At 34.1% G+C, this 24,383-nt stretch overlaps 1 protein-coding gene across 1 annotated transcript in view; it reads left to right on the forward strand.

The window, feature by feature from the left end:
• The window catches only part of LOC148939854 (uncharacterized), a 450,089-nt gene that overhangs the window by 142,430 nt on the left and 283,276 nt on the right, over positions 1-24,383 (forward strand). The window contains exon 4 of the mRNA XM_089105986.1: positions 18,781-18,967. Coding sequence (XP_088962112.1) covers positions 18,781-18,967 — 187 coding nt within the window. The remainder of the gene's footprint in view (positions 1-18,780; positions 18,968-24,383) is intronic.

The raw sequence follows: 24,383 nt of genomic DNA on the forward strand, positions 1-24,383 counted from the left end.
CCCGAGAGCAAGGGCGATAAGTTCTGCCCTGGGGGCATATGAGGTTTTTATTGAAAGCATGGTTATAAAACTTTGGAGGGGGCTCATTGGATAGGTTATCAGACGCTCTAGTGCTCTTATTAAGATTCAAAGTGATCAGGGGGCAGCTACCCCCCCCCCCATACGCATGTTGTATTACCTTAGATTACCTTAAATCGCACTTCCCAGCGAGTTAAGATCACTATACCCTCATATAGATACTCGCTGAGTTAGAAATGATGTTATCTAAATATCACAGGAGCTTCCCAGTGATATATACACTCGACACTTGCCCACTCACAGTCAATAGCTTTTTTAAAAGAATTTATAGAGGAAGTTGAAAAACTACAATCAGAAAGACAGTTGCAGGCTGCCACTGCTCAAATAGAAAAAAATTCCGTCCCTCTCGTCTTTTTTTATGTTTCCTTTGCAGCTTTAATGAATGACCCCTTGTTGAAGAAAATAATGTAGATCTGAATAACCGGTCTATCATATTATTGTGAAATAAATTCTTCAATGCAATTACATCCCTTTTTTGCGTCGGTAAACTAATGAGGGCAGGTTAGGTTTCTTCAATTGGTCAGGGTATGCCATATCTTTATTTGGAGCTGATAATTTTGTAGATATTTTTTGAACCCCTTCTAATAATGCAATGTCAATTTTATATAAAGAGTTGCTGACTGGGTAACCAAACTCCAGATGAGGGCGAATAAGAGCTGTGTACAATTTTTTAACTACCAAGAGATGCCGAGAAGATATTGTTCGCATGATCAGACCAAGAGCTCGATAAGCCTTAGAGACCTGTGCTTTTGTGTGACAGTGGAATTTAAGCTATTTATCAACAACTACACCCAGGTGTCTCTCATTATCTACTCAGTACAAATTGATAACTTGACCTGAAGCATTTTGCATGTAATATGTCTGCATAGGATTGTTTGGTCCCATATGAACATTTTTGCACTTCAATAGGTTATAGTACATTAGCCATGTATGAGCCCAGTAAGCAAGGTAGTTAAGGTCTGCCTGAATCCCATCTCCAACTGGTCCAATAAGTATGCAATCGTCAGAAATATAATGTAATATTGTTTTTGACTGCATAGGAACAATAATTGATACAAATATTAAACAGAATTGGACCACGTACACTTCCTTGAGGTACTCCACTAATGACTGATGTTCGATTAGAAAAGACTTGATTTCCATTTTCCTCAGTTATAGAACCTCACTTCAACCTTCCACTCAAAAAGGGGCCAATCCAATCTACTACATGACTATTTATGCAGTAAGCCTGCAATTTAATCTACAAGTATTTATGGACAAGTTTTGTCATATGCTTTTGCCATATCCAGAAGTACAACATCTACTGGGAGGTCTTGATCTATGAGTTTAGTAATAATATCGTATGATTGCATTAAGTTTGTCTGGATAGAGTGATTACGTCTGAAGCGATGCTGATTACTGGTAATTAGATAATTATAATCAAGATGTTTGACAACGGAGTCACTCACTATCCCCTCGATTATCTTGGCCAGCACAGAACTAAGCCAGCACAGGACGGTAGTTTTCAGGCCTGTATTTATCTCGTTTTTTTGAAAATGGGTAAAAAATTTGCCACACGCCAATTATCAGGTATTATCCTTAATATCAGTGACATATTGAAAATATCAGCTAGTGGCGAGGCAGTGAAAGAGGCTGTTTCTTTGAGAAGCCTAGGGTGAATTCCGTCAGGTCCTCTTAATTTGTTAGGATTTAGTTTAATCAGCTTATTCAGCACTAGTTGCTGATCTATTTTAACTTCAGTCATCTCTTTAGTAATAGATCTGTTCGATAGGTAAGGGTGGCTCGAGGAAGTGGCACTTAAGAAGTTATTTGAAAAAGTATAATTGAAACAATTAGCAACGTCTAGAGGGTCATTCAACGTTAATCCAGGGTTTGATGATAACACATACCTCCAGGAACTCTTAGGATTCTTTTTTACTCCCAAGCCAGTTTCTTTTCATGATCAGCTAGTAGTTTTCGAGTAACATTTCTAAGCTTATTACAAAATTTTTTGAATGCTGCTAGATGACTCTCTTCCTGTGTTTTTTTTTTTATAAAGGGCCCAATTTTTTTTGTCTAGTGCACCGCTTAACCTCTCTTGTTATTACTGGTAAGGTTCTTGGCCTGTTCCAATAAGTGACTGTCGTACATTTCTTTTCTAACCATATGAGTTTCATCTTGAAATTTAACCATGACTGCACGGGATCATTATTCTTAATTAAAGTTTTCCAGCAAACTGTCGACAACACTTCTTTATTTATTGAACAATCAGTGAAGGTTCTTTTTAGTTTATCATTTGGTATAGGAGGCAACAATAATGGAATATGCAAGGTTAAATGATCTGACGACCCAACAGCCGGTAGGTACTCGAGTGACTCGTAAATATCAGGTTATATAATAAAATCAGATCTAAAAGTTTTGGGACTTGACCCTTTCTAAAACGAGTTGGCTGATCAACCAGTTGAAACAGGTTTAGATCTGCCAGGCTATTTATTTTAGTTAGTGCCGAGTTATTATTACCAATGAAGCCGTATCCGTCAATCCAATTGACATCAGGCATATTGAAGTCGCCCGTTAAAATAACTGAATTAGGTTGTGTATTACACACTCTAAATAGTAAATGGCGAGAATTCTATACGAATCAATCTGACTGGGAGCCGAGGGACTCCAATATATTGATCAAATAATGAGCTTTCTGGTTGATAAATGACACTCAACGAAAACACTCTCGATCCAAACATAGTCACTGAAAAACGTGGAAAATTTTATTTGTTGTACATTGATAGCTTTTCTAATATAAATGGCAACTTCTTTCTGCATTCATTTATTAAGCGGTTAGATATAAAATTATAGCCAAGGATTTAAATATAAGAAATATCCAAAGGGATGACAGAATTCTTGGGACTAATCTCGGTAATACAGAAAATATCAATTTCATGGCTATGAAGGAGAATTTTTATTTCAAGCATTTTGTTAGTGATGCAGTCTACATTCATGCTCGCCAGGCTCACCGATTTCTCATCTTTATCCTTACTTAATTTGTGCTGTGAATTATTTGAGCTCGAAAAAATATTGACTGATTTCGATAAAATATCGGGATAAACAGTATACAAAGACAGGGGAACAGTTAGTTGGGCTGACAGCCCCTTGTCAGTAGCCAGTTTTTTGGGATCTGAGCTGAACAGGATGGTTGGTACTTATTTCTATTTTGGGTGAAGAGAGCTACAGCCTGGGCAAGTATTTCTTTTGCGAGATAGGTTGAGGCTATCTCACCGGCAATATCCGACTTCTGCTGGGGTGGCAGGGTGACTTTTTCCAGGGCTAACATGTTGAGCATAAAGAGGCACATATCAGATAGGAGGTTTTCACTATTTGGGGATTGGATTGAAGTTCTTTGCCTATATTCTTTCCTCGATAGGGGTATTAATGGGGGATAATCCTTGTCGTGGAGATAAACTCTGTTTGTGTTTCGATTTTTCCTGTTTTTTTTTCCTCAAGGCTTTGGTGAATGGGGTGGTGGGGAATGCTGGCTGCTCGATGGGTACTCGATAGATTGACATCAATGGGAATAGGTACCGCAGGTTGTGGACTATTAGGCGTGTTTGAGACTTGACTCTGAATTGCTCTAGCCTCTATAGGGGCAAAACCGTAAGGTATTGATCTTTCTTCGGGGATTTTTAGAGCGGCAACTCTTTGTTTGTACGATTGACATTTAGACTTATTACCCGATCTATAAGGGCCTTTGCAGTTAATATTTTTTTCACTTACCTTTAAATCCACGCAATGCGAATGCCTACCTTTAACAGTTGAAAAAGAGCAACGCGTTCTAATATTTTTTTACTAACCTTTAAATTCACGCTATGGAAATACCTAGCTTCAAGAGTTGAAAAACGAGCAACGCATTTTAAGATTTTTTTTTTTTACTTAAATTTAAATTCACACTATACAAATGCTTGCCTTTAACTTTTGAAAAAAGAGCAAAGCATTTTAAGATTTTGTCAATCACATTTAAATTCATGTTAAGCGAATACTTTCCTTTAACAGTTGAAAAACGAGCAACGCTTTGTAAGATTTTGTCACTCATGTTTAAATTCACACTATGCAAATACTTACCTTTAAGAGTTGAAAAACGAGCAACGTAATTTAGATTTTATTTAGTTACATTTAAATTCACACTATACGAATACTTACTTTTAACAGTTGAAAAACGAGCAACGCATTTGAAGATTTTTTTCGCTTATATTTAAATTCACTCTATGCGAATACTTACTTTTAACAGTTGGTAAACGAGCAACACATTTTAAGTTTTTGTCACTCACATTATAATTTAAACTATGCGAATGCTTACCTTTAAAAGTTGAAAAACGAGAAATGCATTTTAAGATTTTGTCACTCGCGTTTAATTTCAGACTATGCAAATACTTACCTTTAAGAGTTGAAAAACGAACAACGCAATTTAGATTGTTTTTTTTTATTTACATTTAAAATCAAATTATACGAATACTTACTTTTAACAGTTGAAAAACGAGCAACGCATGTGAAGATTTTTTCACTTATATTTAAATTCACTCTATGCGAATGCTTACCTTTAACAGTTGGCAAACGAGCAACGCATTTTAAGTTTTTGTCACTCACATTATAATTTAAACTATGCGAATGCTTACCTTTAACAGTTGAAAAACGAGCAATGCATTTTAAGATTTTGTCACTCGCGTTTAAATTCCGACTATGCAAATACTTACCTTTAAGAGTTGAAAAACGAACAACGCAATTTAGATTATTTTTTTTATTTAAATTTAAAATCAAATTATACGAATACTTACTTTTAACAGTTAAAAACGAGCAACGCATTTGAAGATTTTTTCACTTATATTTAAATTAAGTCTATGTGAATACTTACTTTTAACAGTTGATAAACGAGCAACACATTTTAAATTTTTGTCACTCACATTATAATTTAAACTATGCGAATGCTTACCTTTAAAAGTTGAAAAACGAGAAATGCATTTTAAGATTTTGTCACTCGCGTTTAATTTCAGACTATGCAAATACTTACCTTTAAGAGTTGAAAAACGAACAACGCAATTTAGATTGTTTTTTTTATTTACATTTAAAATCAAATTATACGAATACTTACTTTTAACAGTTGAAAAACGAGCAACGCATTTGAAGATTTTTTCACTTATATTTAAATTCATTCTATGCGAATGCTTACCTTTAACAGTTGATAAACGAGCAACGCATTTTAAGATTTTGTCACTCACATTATAATTTAAACTATGCGAATGCTTACCTTTAACAGTTGAAAAACGAGCAATGCATTTTAAGATTTTGTCACTCGCGTTTAAATTCCGACTATGCAAATACTTACCTTTAAGAGTTGAAAAACGAACAACGCAATTTAGATTATTTTTTTTATTTACATTTAAAATCAAACTATACGAATACTTACTTTTAACAGTTGAAAAACGAGCAACGCATTTGAAGATTTTTTCACTTATATTTAAATTCACTCTATGCGAATGCTTACCTTTAACAGTTGATAAACGAGCAACGCATTTTAAGTTTTTGTCACTCACATTATAATTTAAACTATGCGAATGCTTACCTTTAACAGTTGAAAAACGAGCGATGCATTTTAAGATTTTCTCGCTTATATTTAAATTCACTCTAAGCGAATACTTATCTTAACAGTTGATAAACGAGCAACGCATTTGAAGATTTTTTCACTTATATTTAAATTCACTCTATGCGAATGCTTACCTTTAACAGTTGGTAAACGAGCAACGCATTTTAAGTTTTTGTCACTCACATTATAATTTAAACTATGCGAATGCTTACCTTTAACAGTTGAAAAACGAGCAACGCATTTGAAGATTTTCTCGCTTATATTTAAATTCACTCTATGCGAATACTTATCTTAACAGTTGATAAACGAGCATCGCGTTTTAAGATTTTGTCACTCACATTATAATTTAAACTATGCGAATACTTACCTTGTACGCTATGCGAATGCTTACTTTTAACAGTTGAAAAACGAGCAACGTATTTTCTGATTGTTTTTACTTACCTTTAAATTCACGCTATGCGAATAGTTACCTTTAACAGTAGACCCGAAACAAGCACCGCATTTTAAGAATTTTTTTCACTTACCTTTAAATTCACGCTATGTCTATACTTATCTTTAACAGTTGAAAAAAAGCGAGCAACGCATTTAAAGATTTTTTCACTTATGTTTAAATTCACGCTATGCGAATACTTACCTTTAATAGTTGAAAAAAGAGCAACGCATTTTTAGATTTTGTCACTCACATTTAAACTTACGCTATGCGAATACTCACCTTTAACAGCTTAAAAACGAGTAACGCATTTTCTGAATGTTTCTACTTACCTATAAATTCACGCTATGTGAATATTTACCTTTAAAAGTAGAAAAAAACGAGCAACGTATTTTAAGATTTTTTTAACTTACCTTAAAATTCACGCTATGTGAATATTTACCTTTAACAGTTGAAAAACGAGCAATACATTTTAAGATATTTTCACTTACCTTTAAATTCACGTTATGCAAATACTTAATTTTAAATTGTAATTTCACCCACCTTTAAAAGTGCGAGATGTACTATAGTCCCAACTGTTGATTAAAACCATAATTAATGTAATTCCCTGTGTTTTTTCTTCATTTTGACGTCATACTTCTACTACAGAAGGGGAATTTGGAAATGGCTAGGATTTTTTTTTTATTTAAATCCCACCTCCTCTCCTCTCGGTGACATAAGAATCTTTTTCACATAATTTACAAACTTTAATGCCACCTACACTAATTTAAAAACGACATTTATTTTTTTAAATGGGTATCCAAACAATATTGATGAAAACACAGTCTGCTACTATAAATATTTCACATGATCAAAATTTTTAATAAGGATTATTAGCCTTCATTATCATTTTCTGTATTTTTTCTCTATATTTTCATTTTTTTTCCCTTTCCCTTTTTCCTTTCTTTCCCCTTTTTCCCTTTTACCCCTCATCTTCATTTTTCTCCTATTAAAAAATAAATTCAACGAAACTACAAATTTCAACCAAGTACAAACACAAAAAAACTTCTCTTCCTCTATTTTCTCCTCCTTTATATCTCTCAAATTTAAAAAACTAAATTAATCCAATATGACATTTTCATCATCCTAACTATAGACTCCCGCTAGGAATTGGTTTTGAAAGCTTGTATCAACACTAATTTGTTCCCAACTGTTGCCTTCATGTCTATGCATCTTTTGCCGGGATCATCTTACAGATAAGAAAACTGCCGTTCCAAGCATTGCATCTTTTCTAATTTCAAATAATTTTGCCATAAGTGTCAAATCTAATTGGTCAATGATAAGTTTTATGCTTGAAAGTTGAACATCTTTCAAATTAGAGAAATTACGAATGTGATATTGTGGCACTGAAGTCGGGGGTAATTTTTAATTTTTAACAATACGTCTAACTGCAATCGGGCAAGGGGATATGGCTTTTGAGTCATCGAAGACGAAATGAAGATTCATTTGTTTCAATTTCTGCCAGTATATTTTTTGTGTGTGTAATTCAAAATGGAATTGGAAATACATGGTGAAAATATGGCATGGATATTAAAATAAGTACCTTAATAAAAATGTAAAATGATCAGGACCGTGCATCACTGACTGGAAACGATGTCTATTTCCTAATACGAAAAACTAATTAATTTTTGCCATTCATAAGATTGATATCTGTTAAAAGAATAGAAATCAAAGTAGGTGCATATAATTAAAACCTGAGACTTGAAAATTTTTAAATAAAGTTATTAAAAAAAAGTCAGTTTCCCCGTCTTGTTTTGTATTCTTTTCTTTTTTTTTACATTCGTTAAAGTTTCCTAATAATAGATTTTTCAACTTTTTTTTTAGTTGAAACGACATAAAAATTTTATTTTTGTAATTTAACTGCATCAAATGTGTCAATAAAAATAAATATTAAAAACGCTCATAGAAATTTAAAAATAAAATGGCAAACAGTTGAAACGCTGTTACGTTTTTTAAACACAGCTTAATTTTGGATTTTTCATATTTCCTTCTGGATATCTTACCAGCTTCCTGGCAAACCTCTCAAAATGTATGATCTATGCGTTAAACCGTGTCTATTGTATCTACGTATATAGATCCTCTATTGGTAGCTCTTTAACAAGTTAAATTAAACAAATTTAAATAAATTAAAATGGTAAAAAATAGTAAACAATAGATAGTTTTGGTTAATCTACACTGTTTTGTCTCACGGCAATAGGCTGGAGCTAAATTTTTCCGGAAAACGGTTTTTGGGGGCTTAAGGGACTCCAAATTTTGCACCTGGGGAAAGGGGCAAAATTATTTTTCTTAGATATATGACGAATGGTATACTCTTCGGTTTTACACCTATTGCCCAACAAGCTCTGCTGCAACTTGCAATATTTTTTGAATTAAAATCAACTTGGTGGAAGTGAATAAATTTTAAGGATATTCTATGTTCTTTTGAAAAAATGCTTCTTTTTATTAATTGAAAGCCTCTTACTTCTTAGACTCGGTTCTATTTAGAACTCATGTTAACAGAATAGAGAATGTTTGTGCTCGATTTGGATTTATGTCGACAGTACACTATATATGTCGACACGTTATATTCATGTCGACAAAACGTCTCTGTCAACTGTACGCCATCTTTGAATGCATTAAATAAAAAAAAACAATTTTTTTTTAACTGAAAGTAAGGAGCGACATTAAAACTTAAAACGAACAGAAATTATTCCGTATATGAAAGGGGCTGTCCCCTCCTCAACGCCTTGCTCTTTACGCTAAAGTTAGACTCTTTCTCACAGCTTTTTTTTAAAAAACAATATAAAACTTTAGCGTAAAGAGCAAGGCTTGGAGTAGGGGACAGCCCATTTCATATACGGAATAGTTTCTGTTCGTTTTGTTTTCAAAATATTCATGTATTTTTAACACGTATATTAGGGGGTTCGCCCCCTAGTCAATATCTCGCTATTTATTTTTTTCCAATTCTTTAAAAATGACCCCTTAATCACAAAGGCCGTTAATTAGAATAAATAGCTCTTATAAAAGTACGAAAAATTCTTTGTCTTAAAGAGCGAGGTATTGACTAGGGGGCGGAACCAATCATATCATTTTTTTTCACTTAAAAAGGGCACTAGAACTTTTAATTTCTGGTTTAATGAGCCCTCCCATGATATTCTAGAACCAGTGGATCCATACGATCTCCCCTGGAAAAAAAATATAAAAAAAAACAAATAAACACGCAACCGTGATCTTTTTTCTAGCAAAAAATGCAAAATTCCACATTTTTGCAGATACGAGGTCGAAACCTCTACAAATAGGGTCCCCTGATACGCTGAATCTGATGGTGTGACGTTCATTAAGGTTGAACGTCCACCTAAACACCGCCTTTAGGTGGTGTTTTCCTCTTTTTTCCAAAATCAGGCAAATTTTCTCAGGACTGAACTTTTTCGCGTAACTTCTGATAGGTAGGACTGAACTTGATGAAACTTATATATTTTAAACTAGCATTAAAATCTGATTCTTTTGATGTATCTATATGTATCAAAATTCCGTTTTTTAGAGTTTCGGTTGCTATTGAGCCGGGTCACTTCTTACTTACAGTTCGTTACGACGAACTTTTTGATTAAAAAAAAAATCACCTGAAAGTAAAGAGCAACATTAAGAATTAAAAAGAACAGAGCGATTTCAAAAATAAGCAAGGCTGCTCCTTCTTCAAACCTTTGCTCTTCATGTTAAAGTTTTTTAGCACTTGAAACAACCTTCTCATTCTACGTAATTAAACGGCCCCTTGTGTTTCAGGAGTAGTTATTTTTAATGAATTGAGACAAACAGTAAAGCTTAGCATAAAGAGCGAAGCATTGAGGGGGGATAGCCGGGGAACATCAAAGGGTCAGAAAGGGCAAAAAAAAATTTTTTCGGCTACTATTCTAGGAATGAATTGTCGTATAAACCAGGAAGGGAGTCCAAGTGATTAGAAATTAAAAGTGCTTTTGGATTTTCTGAAGTAACGATAATTATTGTAGGGCAACTAGCCTTCCTTCCCTTCACTTTTCTGCTACCCAATCCCTGCAATCCAATTACATTGGATCGAAGTTTTGACTTTAATTTTTTGTTCGGCAACGTTACAAGGTCTGGTAAGTGTGCATCCAGGTTAATATAACCGTCTAAAGACCAAGCGAGAATCTCCCTCAACCATGTATGTTACTAAATTGTTTGTTGGCAAAGTTGTTGTAAAAGTTGGCCATGTTTTATGTTGACAAATAGTATGTTGTAAAAGTTGGCCGTGTTGTATGTTGAAAAATAGTATGTTGGAAAAGTTGGGCGGGTTGTATGTTGAAAAATAGTATCTTGGAAAAGTTGACCGTGTTGTATGTTGAAAAATAGTGTGTTGAAAAAGTTAGCCGTGTTTTATGTTGAAAAATAGTACGTTGGAAAAGTTGGCCGTGTTGTATGTTAACAAATAGTATGTTGTAAAACTTGGCCATGTTGTATGTTGCAAAATAGTATGTTGGAAAAGTTTGCCGTGTTGTGTGTTGAAAAATAGCATGTTGAAAAATTGGCCGTGTTGTATGTTGAAAAATAGTATGTTGGAAAAGTTGGCCGTGTTGTATGTTGAAAAATAGTATTTTGGAAAAGTTTGCCGTGTTGTATGTTGAAAAATAGTATGTTGTAAAAGTTGGCCGTGTTTGGTCTTGGTTGGATCTCACAAGATTCGTTCACCAGACCGAGATTCCCAAAGTTTCCCAAGCTTATACTCCAGATATAACACGTGTACCTGAATAAATCAAAAGATGCTATTCGCTCCAGATTTGTCAGATTTTCTGCAATCTCTTGAGATTATCATTTGGGATCGTTTTCAGACTTCAAGAGCTGTTAGAGAAAAGGGGACAAGAAGACCTCAAATCTAATGTTAGGGGGAGAAAAATAGGGCTTAGAAGTTTTCTCTAATTCAGTATCTCCGCACTGTAAGCTCCCGTGAGACTTAAATTATGTTCAGTTTAGTAGTGAGGTAAATCAGAATACCTTATGTGTTGGCAGGTTATCAAAATGGTGTATTTGCAATATCTTTGGAAAGGCCTGGCACTATAAGTTTAAACTCCCAAGGAGGGTTGGAAAAGAAATAAGGGAAGGACAATAGAGCTTATAATTTTCCTAATTGGGAGGGATAAAATACAAATTGTCTCTGGTCAACTTAAAACGTTTCTGGACCGAGGTCACTATGGGCCGTGGAATCTATTCATGGTTAAGTTGCAAGGTAAATCAAAAGACCAATATGTATTGCCAGGTTATCTAAATGGGGTATTTACAATATTTTGACGACAGTTTGGAAGAATAAGTTGAAACTTTCAGGGGGATTTTTTTTGGAGGGGTTGGGGTGTTTGGATCTCAAAGTTTAATTTAGAGGAGTGGCAGAGAAGGGCTAAATATATTTTGTCTCAAATTCCCATAAGAGTTTCGAAGCTTTAAACCCTTGTGGGAATGGCATCTTTTCACGGTGAAGTAGCAATGTAAAGTAGACGCTTTAATAGACACTATATGTAATGTAACCCAGGGGAGCAGAATAGGGTTCTACAATATCTCAAAAAAGTTTGGAAAATCGAGCTGAAAGTTTCAAGCGTTGTTTGGCGGGTTAAGTGAACATAGTCATTGTCTTGATTCAGTCATTGACTAGTTAACACAAGAGTGTTATATCGTACTTTTTTGGATATTTTAACTTGGACACTTGGTAAATTTTTCACTGGCTGTTTTCAGCTCTACCTTTATTTGATCCCACCTGCTGTCATCAGTCGCTGTTAGACATTCATACAGTGTGGCCAGATTGGCTTATTTTACGCCAAACTGGCTTATTTTGGTGGCGACTGGCGTGAAAATTTTTGGAACTGGCTTGTGGCTTAAAACTTGGCTATTTTTATTTTGAGCTGGCTTATTTCTTGGCGTGATTTAATTTTTCGGGAAGAATTTATATTTTTTGGCAATTCATCCGATTTTCGAACGAACGAACGAACGAATGCTCACGAAAGGTCAAAATCACGTTTTAACTCTATAGTCAAAATACGAATCTAACCGCGGCACTGCGGTGAAGTTTTCAAATCCTAAGAGACACGGGGCTTCGTAACAACAGCATAAAAAGCGTTAGCCATTAAGTCATGGGGATGAACTACAGAAGGTACAGTATATTAGCTGTTACTTATTAGTATAGAATAACGCCAGGAATAAAACTCATAACAGACATGTCTGTAACATCTACAGATCCTGTTTAACTGTTTAGTTCATGTGAGTCGTCATGTACACTCTAGCTATTTTCTGTGGTTTGTATCTCTGTACAAACAGATTGGGTACACAGCCTAGCCGACACCCCAATGCATTGGGTACTGCCCCCAATATATTGGGTACCCCCATACCCGTTTTCACTTTTTGTCTAGGCCTATTTTGAGAAAATACATTTATTTATATTTGAGGTTTTCTTTGCATCACTTCAGTTTAAATATGCTCAAATGAAGAAGCAAAGTGGTCATTGATTTTCTCAGAATACATGCAAAAGTGAAAATCGTTGTGGGGCAGTTGGGGATATTAATTGTTTTATGTAATACCATCAACATAATGTACTACTTCACCCCTGCAGTAGTACCCCACAGGATCTGTACCTAAGAATTTGAGTGCTACACAGTATTTCTATAAAACGGCCGTCAAAACTTGGACACCATTAAAAGAAAAGTTAGATTTTGGGCAAAAAATTGTCTGGCTTATTTTTGGCTTGTTTTTCAAAGGCTGCGGCTTACTTTTTTGTTCACGATCTGGCCACACTGCATTCATACACAAGAGGTGTGCGGACGTATTGAGAGAGAGATTTTGCTTTTTTCATTTTGTCATTTGCCGAAGCTATGCAAGTGAGAAACCAGGCGTTTGCTCAATTTAAATATTATTGGCTGTGGCCTTGCAAAATTATGCAGGTGATACCCGTCAAAGATGATGAAATTAATTATGAAGTTTGCTGTTACGGAACTGACGAAATTAAAATAGTAACGTCAGACAATATATAGGCCTACGCGGAAGAATATGAAGAAGCGCTGAGAGATGGCAGAAAAAATGTTCAGAGAGCGATCGGTTAACTTGATGCAGCCAGAAATTGTAAACCTTCGTGACGGCATACAGGATGAAATTCTTACGAGAGTGGAAGACCAGTGCAGTAAATTAGGGAGCTCTTCGGTGACACAGATTAAGTCAGATTTTCTTGATACTGTTACGCAAGCTGTGTATGAGGCGATTGATCTGCAAATCAAGGGTAAATTTGAACTGATTGAGAAGTCATTTGGTGATTTGCGGGCAAGAATTGTTCAAAATTGCGCAAAGCTCCAAAAGCTTGAAACTAAGCTGGATGATATAAACCAGTCTTCTCTTCTGACTAAGGTCATTGTATCTGGGGTAGACTCTCCCGCGCATGATTTGCCTCACCTTGGTGAGAAAGTATTAGATCGACTTAACAGTGAAATGGGACTCAATTTTGATAAATCCGTTGTCAAGGGTGCAAGGCGTTTGGGAGGTGCCTCGGAAATAAAAACTCCGATTGAACTTACATTTTTTACTGAGGCATCTGCAGTTGAGATCCTGCGCAATTTCAAGAATTTGAAAGGTTCCTGAATCTATATAAATGAGGCTCTAACCAGGGAAAGGCAAGAAATCTACAAGCTTGCGCGCAATAAGTTTGAATTGAAAAATGTATGGACTTTACGAGGTGTGGTTTATGTCAAGTGCGGTTCGAAAATCATTCCGTGTAAAACGATTTCCGACGTAGTTCAGATTCGCAATGTGTCATATGAACCTGTCGTCGAAACTAAGAAGCGATGAATTTTTCTTTTCTTTTTTTTGGCTTATGAATCGTTTTCAGTGTTTTCTTGATTCTCGTTTGAAATTAAATGTTATTCTAAATTCAACTACCGGAAGTGATAAAGATATGCCTTATGTAAATAATCTACCTGAATGTGATTATTCTTCAGGCGAGTTTCTATCGGATAAAACAAAAATTGTGGTTTTCCGATCCGATCGTTACATGTAAATGCCCAGGGGTTACAAAGTGCATTCAATAAACTGAATCCTTTTCTTGCATCTAGTCCTATAGACATTGTTGGAATTTGTGACACTTTTTTGTCTGCTAATACACCCCTTACAATGTTAGATCTGCCCGGGATGAAGTGTATTTCACATACAAGGTGTCAGAATGCGAGAGGAGGTCAGATGCTGTATATTCGTGATGACTGGTCTTTTAGTATTCTCAGTGATTTGTCTGTATTTGACGAAGGGCTATGTGAGACTATTTTTGTTGAAGTTGTAGCCTACCTTTGGACTGTAATCCATTTATTTTTGGGTCTGTTTATCGACCTCCGTCGGGGAACCCAAGAAGATTTTTCGAAGTTTTTGAACCGCTGTTGCAAAATCTAGAAGCGTTGAAAAAACGGTTATTATTTCGGGTGATTTTAACTTTGATCTTTTGAATCTCGATGTTGGAAATAACAAGGATTTTTCAACTATGATGTTGTGTTCTCATTTTCTTCCAAGTATTTCTCTGCCGACAAGAGTTACAGCTACATTATTAGATAATATATTTTTCTCTCCTGTTTTATTTGATGCTGAAAAATCGTCAGTAATTTTGTCTGATATGTCGGATCATTTTCCGATGAGTGTTCTTTTAAAATTTAAATAATAGTAATAAACAAGATCGAGATTCAATAATGGATAATTCAAAAAAGTGTTATACATGGATTGATTGTAAAGTTCTACGTCAGTTAATTAGTGACCATGATTGGAGTTCGGTTTATGGCTCAGATGACGCAAATGTTGCGTTTTCAGATTTTATTGATCAAATGGTGCGACTGCGGGATCGGGCTTCTTCAACACGAGTTTCGCATGGAAAGTTTGCGCAGAAATTTGACCCATCGATCACTGAAGGTATTTTGACATCGTTAAAACGTAAAAATAGAAAATTTAAGAATTATTTAAAATTACAGACACCTGAGTCGTTTGAAGAATTCAGAATTTATAGGAATAAGCGAAAATAAAATATCAGACAAGAGAAGAGAAAATATTAAAAAGAGAAATTTTTGGAGTATAAATCGGGTATGAGAAAAATATGGCAATTGACAAATGAAAAGATACGTTCTCACAGTGGTAAAATTACAAGTGTTAATTGCCTTGTTTTAAATAATGAAAATGTTACAGAACTGAATGAAATTTTAAATGCTTTTGGAGATTATTTCAGTTATACTGGTTATAGACTTGCATCAACTATGTATATTCAACTAAATCCTACTTTTGTTCCAGTTAATGAGCAATATGCAGAATATTCGTTTTCTTTTTCTGAGATTAAGCCTCATGAGATTAAAAAACTTATTCTGAAGCTTAAATGGGGTTTTTCTAAGGACGCATTTGGATTTTCGGCTCAAACCGTAAAGCAAATGGCGTCAAGCATTTCACCTTTGTTGGCACATATTTTAAATCTATAATTTATGCATGGGTTTTTTCCTGAGCTTTTAAAAAAGGCAAATGTTATAGCATTACCTAAAGCTGGGAGTTCAACTGATCCTTCAGATTATAGAAGCATTTCTCTACTTTCGGTTTTCAGCAAAATTTTGGAAAAACTTGCAAATAGTCAATTACCAAAATATTTATTTGATAGTAAGATTTTACACACGTCTCAATATGGTTTTATAAAAGGAAAGTCAACTGAACTGGCAATTCATGAGCTTTTACTAAATTTTAATGATTCACTAGATGATGGTCAACACGCGTTGGCGATTTTTCTTGATGTCGCCAATGCGTTTGACACCGTAAATCATTCGTTGCTTCTTTTTAAACTCAAGTCTTATGGGTTTCCAACACAAGCTGTTAAATTTTTTGCATCTTACCTTTCTGGGAGACGACTAGATTGTGTTGATAAATCTCGTGATCTCCGTTCAGAAACATTTCCGATTAATTACGGAGTGCCTCAGGGCTCTGTCCTTCTATTTTTTCTTTTTATAAATGATTTGCCAGACGTTTTGCTTCTTTGTAAAATTATAATGTTTGCTGATGATGTAGTAGTTTTTGCTTCTCATCAGGACCTATCAGTTCTTTTCCAGAACCTCGAAAGTAAGTTACAAGCTGTATCTGATTGGTATTCAAGGAATTTACTAGCTCTTAATGAAAAAAAATGCCGATATGTGTTATTTTCGCGAACTGGATCAGTAGCGTCAAATACCTTCTCTCTTTTCTTGAATGGTCTTGAATTAAAACGGGTAGATCAGTTCAAATATCTTGGGATTATTTTAGATGAAACTTTGTCGTTTCAGAATTATGTAAAAACACTGTCGTTAAAATTTTCCCGAAATATTGGCATGCTAACTCGTCTTCTTCATTTTTTTCCTAAAGCTATTCTAAAATCTATTCATTATTCTTTCGTACACCCATATTTTCTCTATTGCATTTCGGTTTGGGCATCTACCTTTTCGTCTGTTTTCAAATCTCTCCAAATACTTCAGAATAAAACAATGAGGATTCTTTTTAATGTTGGTTGCAGAATTTCAACTAGACACCTATATTGGACTTTAGGAAACTTTCGATTTGGCCAAATTCATTTAGTTTTTATCGTTAGTTTGTGTCACAGTTTTCACTGCAGCCACTCACCGGTAAATTTATGGGACATTTTTCAGACTAACTTTTATCTTCTTAATTATCCAACTACAAATCGTTCAGATTTTTCGTACAAAATTCGTCCGACATCAAGATTGGGATTCAGTATCCGTCACACTGGCCCAAAAATCTGGAACTCAATTCCAGCATCAGTTCGAGAATGCAGCAACAAGCGACATTTTCTAAGACTGATGGAGAAATATCTTGTGACATGCTAAGCATTTTGTTCATTAGGGTTTTCTTTTTCGTTGTTGTAAAATTTAGTTAGAAAATGGCTGTGTATTTTCGTTGGCAGTATTTTCAGTGCTAAAGTATGCCACAGTGTGCTGTTCTGTGACATTTATTTATGTATGTGTTATAAATACAAATATTCTACTCTACTCTACTCATAATGCTTAAATTTTGTGTAGGGGGTGAGAGGCAACTCGAAGAACACTATGCGTATCCAGGCTATTGAATTATCATACCTGCAATTACTCAGGAGCAGCTCGCGGCATTCAGTTGAAACTTTCAGGTAAATAAGGAGGAAGCGAGGGGACTTCAAGGTTTGTGTTGAGGGGAGGCAGGGGCTTGAGTAACTCAAGGCACTAAGTTAAAACTTTCAGAGTGGGTTTTGGGGAAGGGCCAAGCGATCCTCGAACCTTTTCTTGGGGTAAGGTTTAGAAGAAAAGGGTCTAAATATTTTTGTTCCCAATCTTTTCAAAATTCTTAGAACTATGAGCCTGCTTTTGAATAGAATCTAATTCCGCTGAAGCAGTAATTTGGACCGAAAGAAACCAATTGTATCCAGGTTATCAAAACAATGTACTTAGAATTTTTCAGGAATGCCTTAAGGAATCGAGTCAAAACTCTCAGGAAGTATTAAGCACCCAAGTGGACCTCAGACTCCCAGTTGAGGGGGGAGAGGTAAATTGAAATAAACTATATGTCAAGGTTATTACAACCCATATTTGTAATATCTCGAAAACAAATTGTTGTATTAGAGCCAAAAATTATGGAGAGCTGTGGGGGGAAGGGGAGGATAAGTGACTTTATAGTATGTGATTTGAGGAAGGGGGTGTAGGAGCCAACTGAGTTTCTTCGATCAACCTAAATTTTTGGTACTATTAGCCTCAGTAGAACTTTAAATATATTTGCGTAAAACAGTGAGATAAATCAAAAGACAGTTCATTCACCCAATCTATCAAAATAGTGCATCTGTAATATCTCAGGAACGGCGAGAGGATTGATTTAAATCTTTCAAGGAGTGTTTGAGGACGGCAGGGGGACTTTGAATATTATGTTACTTTAGAGAAAAGATCAAAATGCCCAAATATTTTGTCTCATTAGTGTTGGTTCATCTGAAAAAGGACCATCAATTTCGGGATGAGCACTTACATACAGGAAAAAAAATTGAAGACACATCCAGGTGGACTTTAATGAAGATAAAATCTATGGAAAAAAGCTGTGTAGATTCTCGATGCCCAAAATAGCGTCTAATTTATCTCAGACCGACCAGCAATTTGCTGGGCAGATGTACTGGGCCGAAAAATGGGTTGCATTCATGGAGCCTCAAGTCAGACACTATTTTTCTCCGATTTGCACGGAAATTTCAGAGTAAGCAGACAGAACCATAGGAACCTTAACGGAAATAATACATTTACGAAGGAGAATGTGGTATATACTGATTTTTAGCGTAAAAGATTTGAATTATTTCATGCTGATTTCAAAATCCTCGAAACAACAAATTTTCTTTTTCGTCCGTGAGATTTGATACATGGTAGTTCCACTGTATCTCTAAATTTTAAAAGTAATGTTACTCTTCATTTTAATTTACGTTCGCTTTAGGTCTCATTTACACAGTAATATTATTTTCATCTATTTTAATATTTGGATTAGTAGATGAATTTATCACTACCTGTTTATGTTTTAATTACTCTTCAAATGCCGTTGAATTTTTGCTTAGAAAAGTTTTTTAAGAATAATAAAGGGAAGATACAAAAAACTATTTACTTTCTTTCAGTATGCAATGTGACGATCGACGCTCAAAGTCTTTTGGAAAGTTCGGGAAAAACTTTTGGACAAATAAAGTCCCCTATTGAACTTCATGGTCAATCTGTTTGTTGGTACAAGTTTCGCTCCTCGCCTGGAAAACGAATAGAACTGCAAATATATCGAATTGTTGGAATGGGACAAAAGAATGGAACCAGGTGAAAATTTAAACCTTCTGATTAAATTTTTCTTGTAGCTTTTTAAACAGATCAGGGTAAGTGAAGCCAAAGAAGTTAGGATTCTATCAATAGTGACTGGATACCTTGAAATCAGATATATTGAACATCCATTTTAGAACAAATCTCAAGAAATTTGAAAACGAAAATGACTGCGAATATACCAAACTGTTAGAATGGGGTAAAAGAATGGCAAATATAAGAACTCAAACCGTTTTAAGAAATTCTGTTCTGTAGCTTTTAAACCAGTCAGAGTAATTTGCAAACAACAAAAAAGGTTAATAGTGACGTGACGACTTGAAAAGATAATCTTTAATTTTTTTTTTTAATCCAAAGAAATTCGAAGAACAAAAATAGCTACAAACGTAAAAACTCAAAACTTCTTATTAAATTTTTTCTGTTGCTTTTAAATTACGAAGTACTTTTAAAAAATCGAAGTACTTTTTGGAAACAAATCGCAAAAAATTCTAAAACGAACAAAATTATGAACATACCAGTAGAGAGGGGGGTGCTACTCCGAACAGTACATAATTTATGCATGTTTTTATGGTTTTCTCAGTGAGAATGAAAAAACAGGAATTTTCTCACTTGGAAAAACAGGAATTTTCTCACATTTATGGTTGTTTTCTTGGATGGTTATGTGTTTTGTTCAATTTATTTGATGTTTTTCTCGGATGTCAACATCAAATTATGGATGTTTTATGGTTTTTGTCAGTTAGAATTTGAAAAACAGGAACTTTCTCACATTTATGTCTGTTTTCATGGTTTTTGTCAGTGAGAATGGAAAAACAGGAACTTTCTCACATTAAAGGATGACAACAGTAATTTATGTTTGTTTTATGTCTGTTCGTTGTCAGTGAGAATGGACATGCTTGACGCGAATGCTATGAGAGTGTTTGGCTAGCCGGGCCTGAGAACTTGATTTACATACTCGCTAGGGGAAATTATTGATTAACGAAGGGGAAATTAAGAAACACTCTGGCTTCTTTAATATTAGGCCTGAGGGATAGACGTTCTTTAGGTCAGAGAGAAAAATTAATATTCTTGTTTTAAATAGGGCTTCATTGATCTTTAGTGTCAGGAATTATAAATGACATCACTTGTTATCATGGAATTATGCAGGAGTCTAAAGAGATAGAAATTCTATTTTTAAATACGGCTTCACGGAGCTTTAAGTCGGAGAGATAAATTGTTATTCTAACGAAACCCTAATAGTTTAGCTAGGAAAATTTATGAGATGAAGAGATTAACGTAGGAAAGGGTTTCCTAAAAATTTGAAATGCGTTAGCGCAGAGATGCCAAACAAAAGGAACACGCTGAAATTACGTTTAGGGATTATTTGGGCGAAACCGTTTTATCCATTTTATGGGATTATTTCGGCGAAACAGTTAGAGACATTTTGAAAGAAGATTTTAGGAAAGGTTTTAGAAGAGAATTTGAGGGTGAAACTCTGTGGTCGTTATAATACACAAGTTCCATTTGAACAGTGTTGTGAAGTCCTCTACCCCAACCCCAAAGGGTTCCAATCCCCCACCCCAACCCCGAAGGAAGCCCCCGGTACTCAAAGGTCCCCCAAGCTCCCAAAGAGCCAAAGCCCCCAAACGCCCTCCTCAGAACCTCAAAGGCCCTCCTCTGGTCCTCAAAGGGTCCCCGGACCCCCAAAGGGCCCCCCCCGACCCCAGCGGCCCTCCCCCCCGGCCTAAAAGGTCCCCCGGGCCCGAGAAGCGCCGCTGGCCAGGAATGCGCCGCATGGGGATGCGCCGCAGGGGGATGCGCCGCGGGTCGGGGGAAGCGTCGCAGGGATGCGCCGCAGGGATGCGCCGCAGGAATGCGCCGCAGGGCTGCGCCGCAGGGATGCGCCGCAGGGATGCGCCGCTTTTTGTTAGAGTTCTAGTTTACTTTAATTTTAGTTAAGAGTTTGATGTTTTACCTTTGAGTTTCAGTTAGAGTTGTTGTTTAGTTTTAGTTAAGAGTTTAGAGTTTTTAGCATAGAGTTTTTGTTGTTTAGAGTTTTTTGTTGTTAGAGTTTAGTTTTAGTTAATAGTTTAGAGTTTTAGCTTAGAGTCTTAGCTTAGAGTTTTTGTTAGAGTTCTAGTTTAGTTTAATTTTAGTTAAGAGTTTGATGTTTTACCTTTGAGTTTCAGTTAGAGTTCTAGTTTAGTTTAGTTTTAGTTAAGAATTTAGAGGCTTAGAGTCTTAGCTTAGAGTTTTTGTTGAAGTTCTAGTTTAGTTTAGTTTTAGTTAATAGTTTAGAGTTTTAGCTTAGAGTCGTAGCTTAGAGTTTTTGTTAGAATTCTAGTTTATTTTTATTTTATTTTATAGTTTAGAGTCTTAGTTTAGTCTTAGCTTAGAGTTTTTTCTGTTAGAGTTATAGTTTAGTTTAATTATATTTAATATTTTGATTTTTTTAAATTTTAGTTTAAGTTATAGTTTTAGTTTAGTTTTAGTTAAGAGTTTTGTGTTTTAACTTAGAGTCTTAGCTTAGAGTTTTAATTTGAGTTCTAGTTTAGTTTAGTTTTAGTTAAGATTTTAGAATTTTAGCTTAGAGTTTTTTTGTTAGAGTTCTAGTTTAGTTTAATTTTAGCTAAGAGTTTGATTTTTTTACCTATGAGTTTCAGTTAGAGTTCTAGTTTAGTTTTAGTTAAGAGTTTAGAGTTTTTAGCTTAGAGTTTTTATTGAAGTTCTAGTTTAGTTTAGTTTTATTTAATATTTTAGAGTTTTAGATTATAGTCTTAGCTTAGAGTTTTTGTTATAGTTCTAGTTTAGTTTAATTTTAGTTAATAGTTTGATTTTTTAACCTTTGAGTTTCAGTTTAGTTTCAGTTAAGAGTTTGGTGTTTTACCTTAGAGTCTTAGCTTAGAGTTTTAATTTGAGTTCTAGTTTAGTTTAGTTTTAGGTAAGATTTTAGAATTTTAGCTTAGAGTTTTTTTGTTAGAGTTCTAGTCTAGTTTAATTTTAGCTAAGAGTTTGATTTTTTTACCTATGAGTTTCAGTTGGAGTTCTAGTTTAGTATTAGTTAAGATTTTAGAGTTTGTAGCTTAGAGTTTTTATTAAAGTTCGAGTTTAGTTTAGTTTTAGTTAATAGTTTAGAGTTTTAGCTTAGAGTCATAGCTTAGAGTTGTTGTTAGAGTTCTAGTTTAGTTTAATTTTAGTTAAGAGTTTTATGTTTTACATTTGAGTTTCAGTTAGAGTTCTAGTTTAGTTTAGTTTTAGTTAAGAATTTAGATTTTTAGCTTAGAGTCTTAGCTTAGAGTTTTTTTTGTGTGTGTGTGTAATTTTTTTTGTGTGTGCGAGTTTTTGTGTATGTGCACATATCAATTCTATTTTCCTAAAATAATATAAAATTTTCGTGTATGTTTTCATTTGTATTAATTTTTTGTGTGTTTGTAAGTTTTTGTGTGTGTTTAAGTTTTTGTGTGTGTCAGTTTTTGTGAGTGGGTAAGTTTTTTTTGTGCGTGTGTAATTTTTTGTGTGTTTGTAAGTTTTTTGTGTGTATGTAAGTTTTTTGTGTGTGTAAGGTTTTTGTGTGTATGTAAGTTTTTGTGTGTATGTAAGTTTTTGTGTGTGTGTTAGTTTTTGTGTGTGTGTGTAAGTTTTTGTGTGTGTGTAAGTTTTTTTTTTTTTTTTCAGTTAGTTTTTGTGTGTGTGTAAGTTTTTGTGTGTGTGTAATTTTTTGTGTGTGTGTGTAAGTTTTTGTGTGTGTGTAAGTTTTTGTTTGTGTGTAAGTTTTTGTGTGTGTTTAAGTGTTTATGTAATAAGTTTTTGTGTGTGTGTGTAAGTTTGTGTGTGTGTGTAAGTTTTTGTGTGCGTGTAATTTTTTTAGCGTGTGTTAGTTTTCTTTAGTTTTTAATTTTGTATGTGTGTGTAATATAGTTGTTGTTATTTTGTATGTTTTTTGGTTGTTAAGTTTTTGTGTGTGTGTGTATTTTTTTTTGTGTGTGTGTATGTTTTTGTGTGTGTGTAAGTTTGTGTGTGTGTTTGTAAGTTTATGTGTGTCTGTGTGTGTGTGTTAGTCATTGTGTATGTGTGTAAGTTTTTGTGTGTGTAAGTTTTTGTGTGTTTGTTATTTTTTTTGAGTTTGTTATTTTTTTTTTTTGCTTTTAAGTTTTTGTGTGTGTAATTTTTTTTGTTTGTGTAAGTTTTTTGTGTGTGTGTAATGTTTTTTGTGTTAGTAAGTGTTTGTGTGTGTGTAAGTTTTTGTGTGTGTGTTTGTTTTTTTGTGTTTTATTTTTTTTGTTTGTTTTATTTTTTTTTTTTTTGTATTTTTTTTTGTGTTTTTTATTGTTTGTGTGTGTGTGTTATTTTTTGTGTGTGTGTATGTTTTTTTGTGTGTGTGTGTGTGTGATTTTGTGTGTGTGTGTGTATTTTTTTGTGTGTGTGTAAGTTTTTGTTTGTGTTTAAGATTTTTTGTGTGTATGAGTTTTTTTGTGTGTGTAAGTTTTTGTGTGTGTGTAAGTTTTTTTGTGTGTGTTTTTGTTTTTGTGTGTGTGTAATTTTTTGTGTGTGTCTGTAAGTTTTTGTGTGTGTGTAAGTTCTTTTTGTGTGTGTAAGTTTTTGTGTGTGTGTGTGTTTGTAAGTTTTTGTGTGTGTGTAAGTTTTTGTGTGTGTGTAAGTTTTTGTGTGTGTGTGTAAGTTCTTATGTGTGTGTGTAAGCTTTTGTGTGTGTGTAATTTTGTGTGTGAGTGTAAGTTTTTGTGTGTGTGTAAGTTTTTGTGTGTGTGTCAGTTTTTTTGTGTGTGTAAGTTTTTTTGTGTGTGTGTGTAAGCTTTTGTGTGTGTGTGAGTTTTTGTGTGTGTACCCATATCAATTCTATTTTCCTAAAATAATATAAAAATTTCCACTTCAATTCAGATTTTCTCAAACAGATGAAAGAATTTAAAATACTGTTCTAAATTTTTCATAGAAGATAGAAAAGTTCAAGTTCTCTTCTGAATTTTACCAAAGAACATAATTCAATTCTAATTTCTCCAGAGAAAATAAAAAGCTTCCAATTCAGTTTTAAGTTCACAAAGACATGAAAAATTTAAAGTTCACTTCAAAATTTTTACGTAGAAGATAGGAAAAGTTATACTATGATTGTGATTATTTTCTATGAAGATAAAAAGTTTCACTTTAATTCTAAATTTTATTAAATTCAATTCCGACCTTTCTCAAAGATATGAAAAAATTTAAACTAATGTTCCAAATATTTTAAAAGAATAAAAAAAGTTAAAATTATATTCTGAATTTTCTCAATGAAAATGAAATAAGTTATTGATCAACTCAATTTTCCCAAAATAATATAAAAATTTTCCACTTCAGTTCAGATTTTTCTCAAAGATATGAAAAAATTTAAAATACTGTTCCAAGTTTTTCTTAGAAGATAGAAAAGTTCAAGTTCTCTTTTGAATTTTACCAA

The sequence above is a fragment of the Artemia sp. Qi Xiang Cuo genome, chromosome 20, assembly GCF_049724085.1.
Source record: "Artemia sp. Qi Xiang Cuo chromosome 20, ASM4972408v1, whole genome shotgun sequence".
Taxonomy (NCBI): Eukaryota; Metazoa; Arthropoda; class Branchiopoda; order Anostraca; family Artemiidae; genus Artemia; species Artemia sp. Qi Xiang Cuo.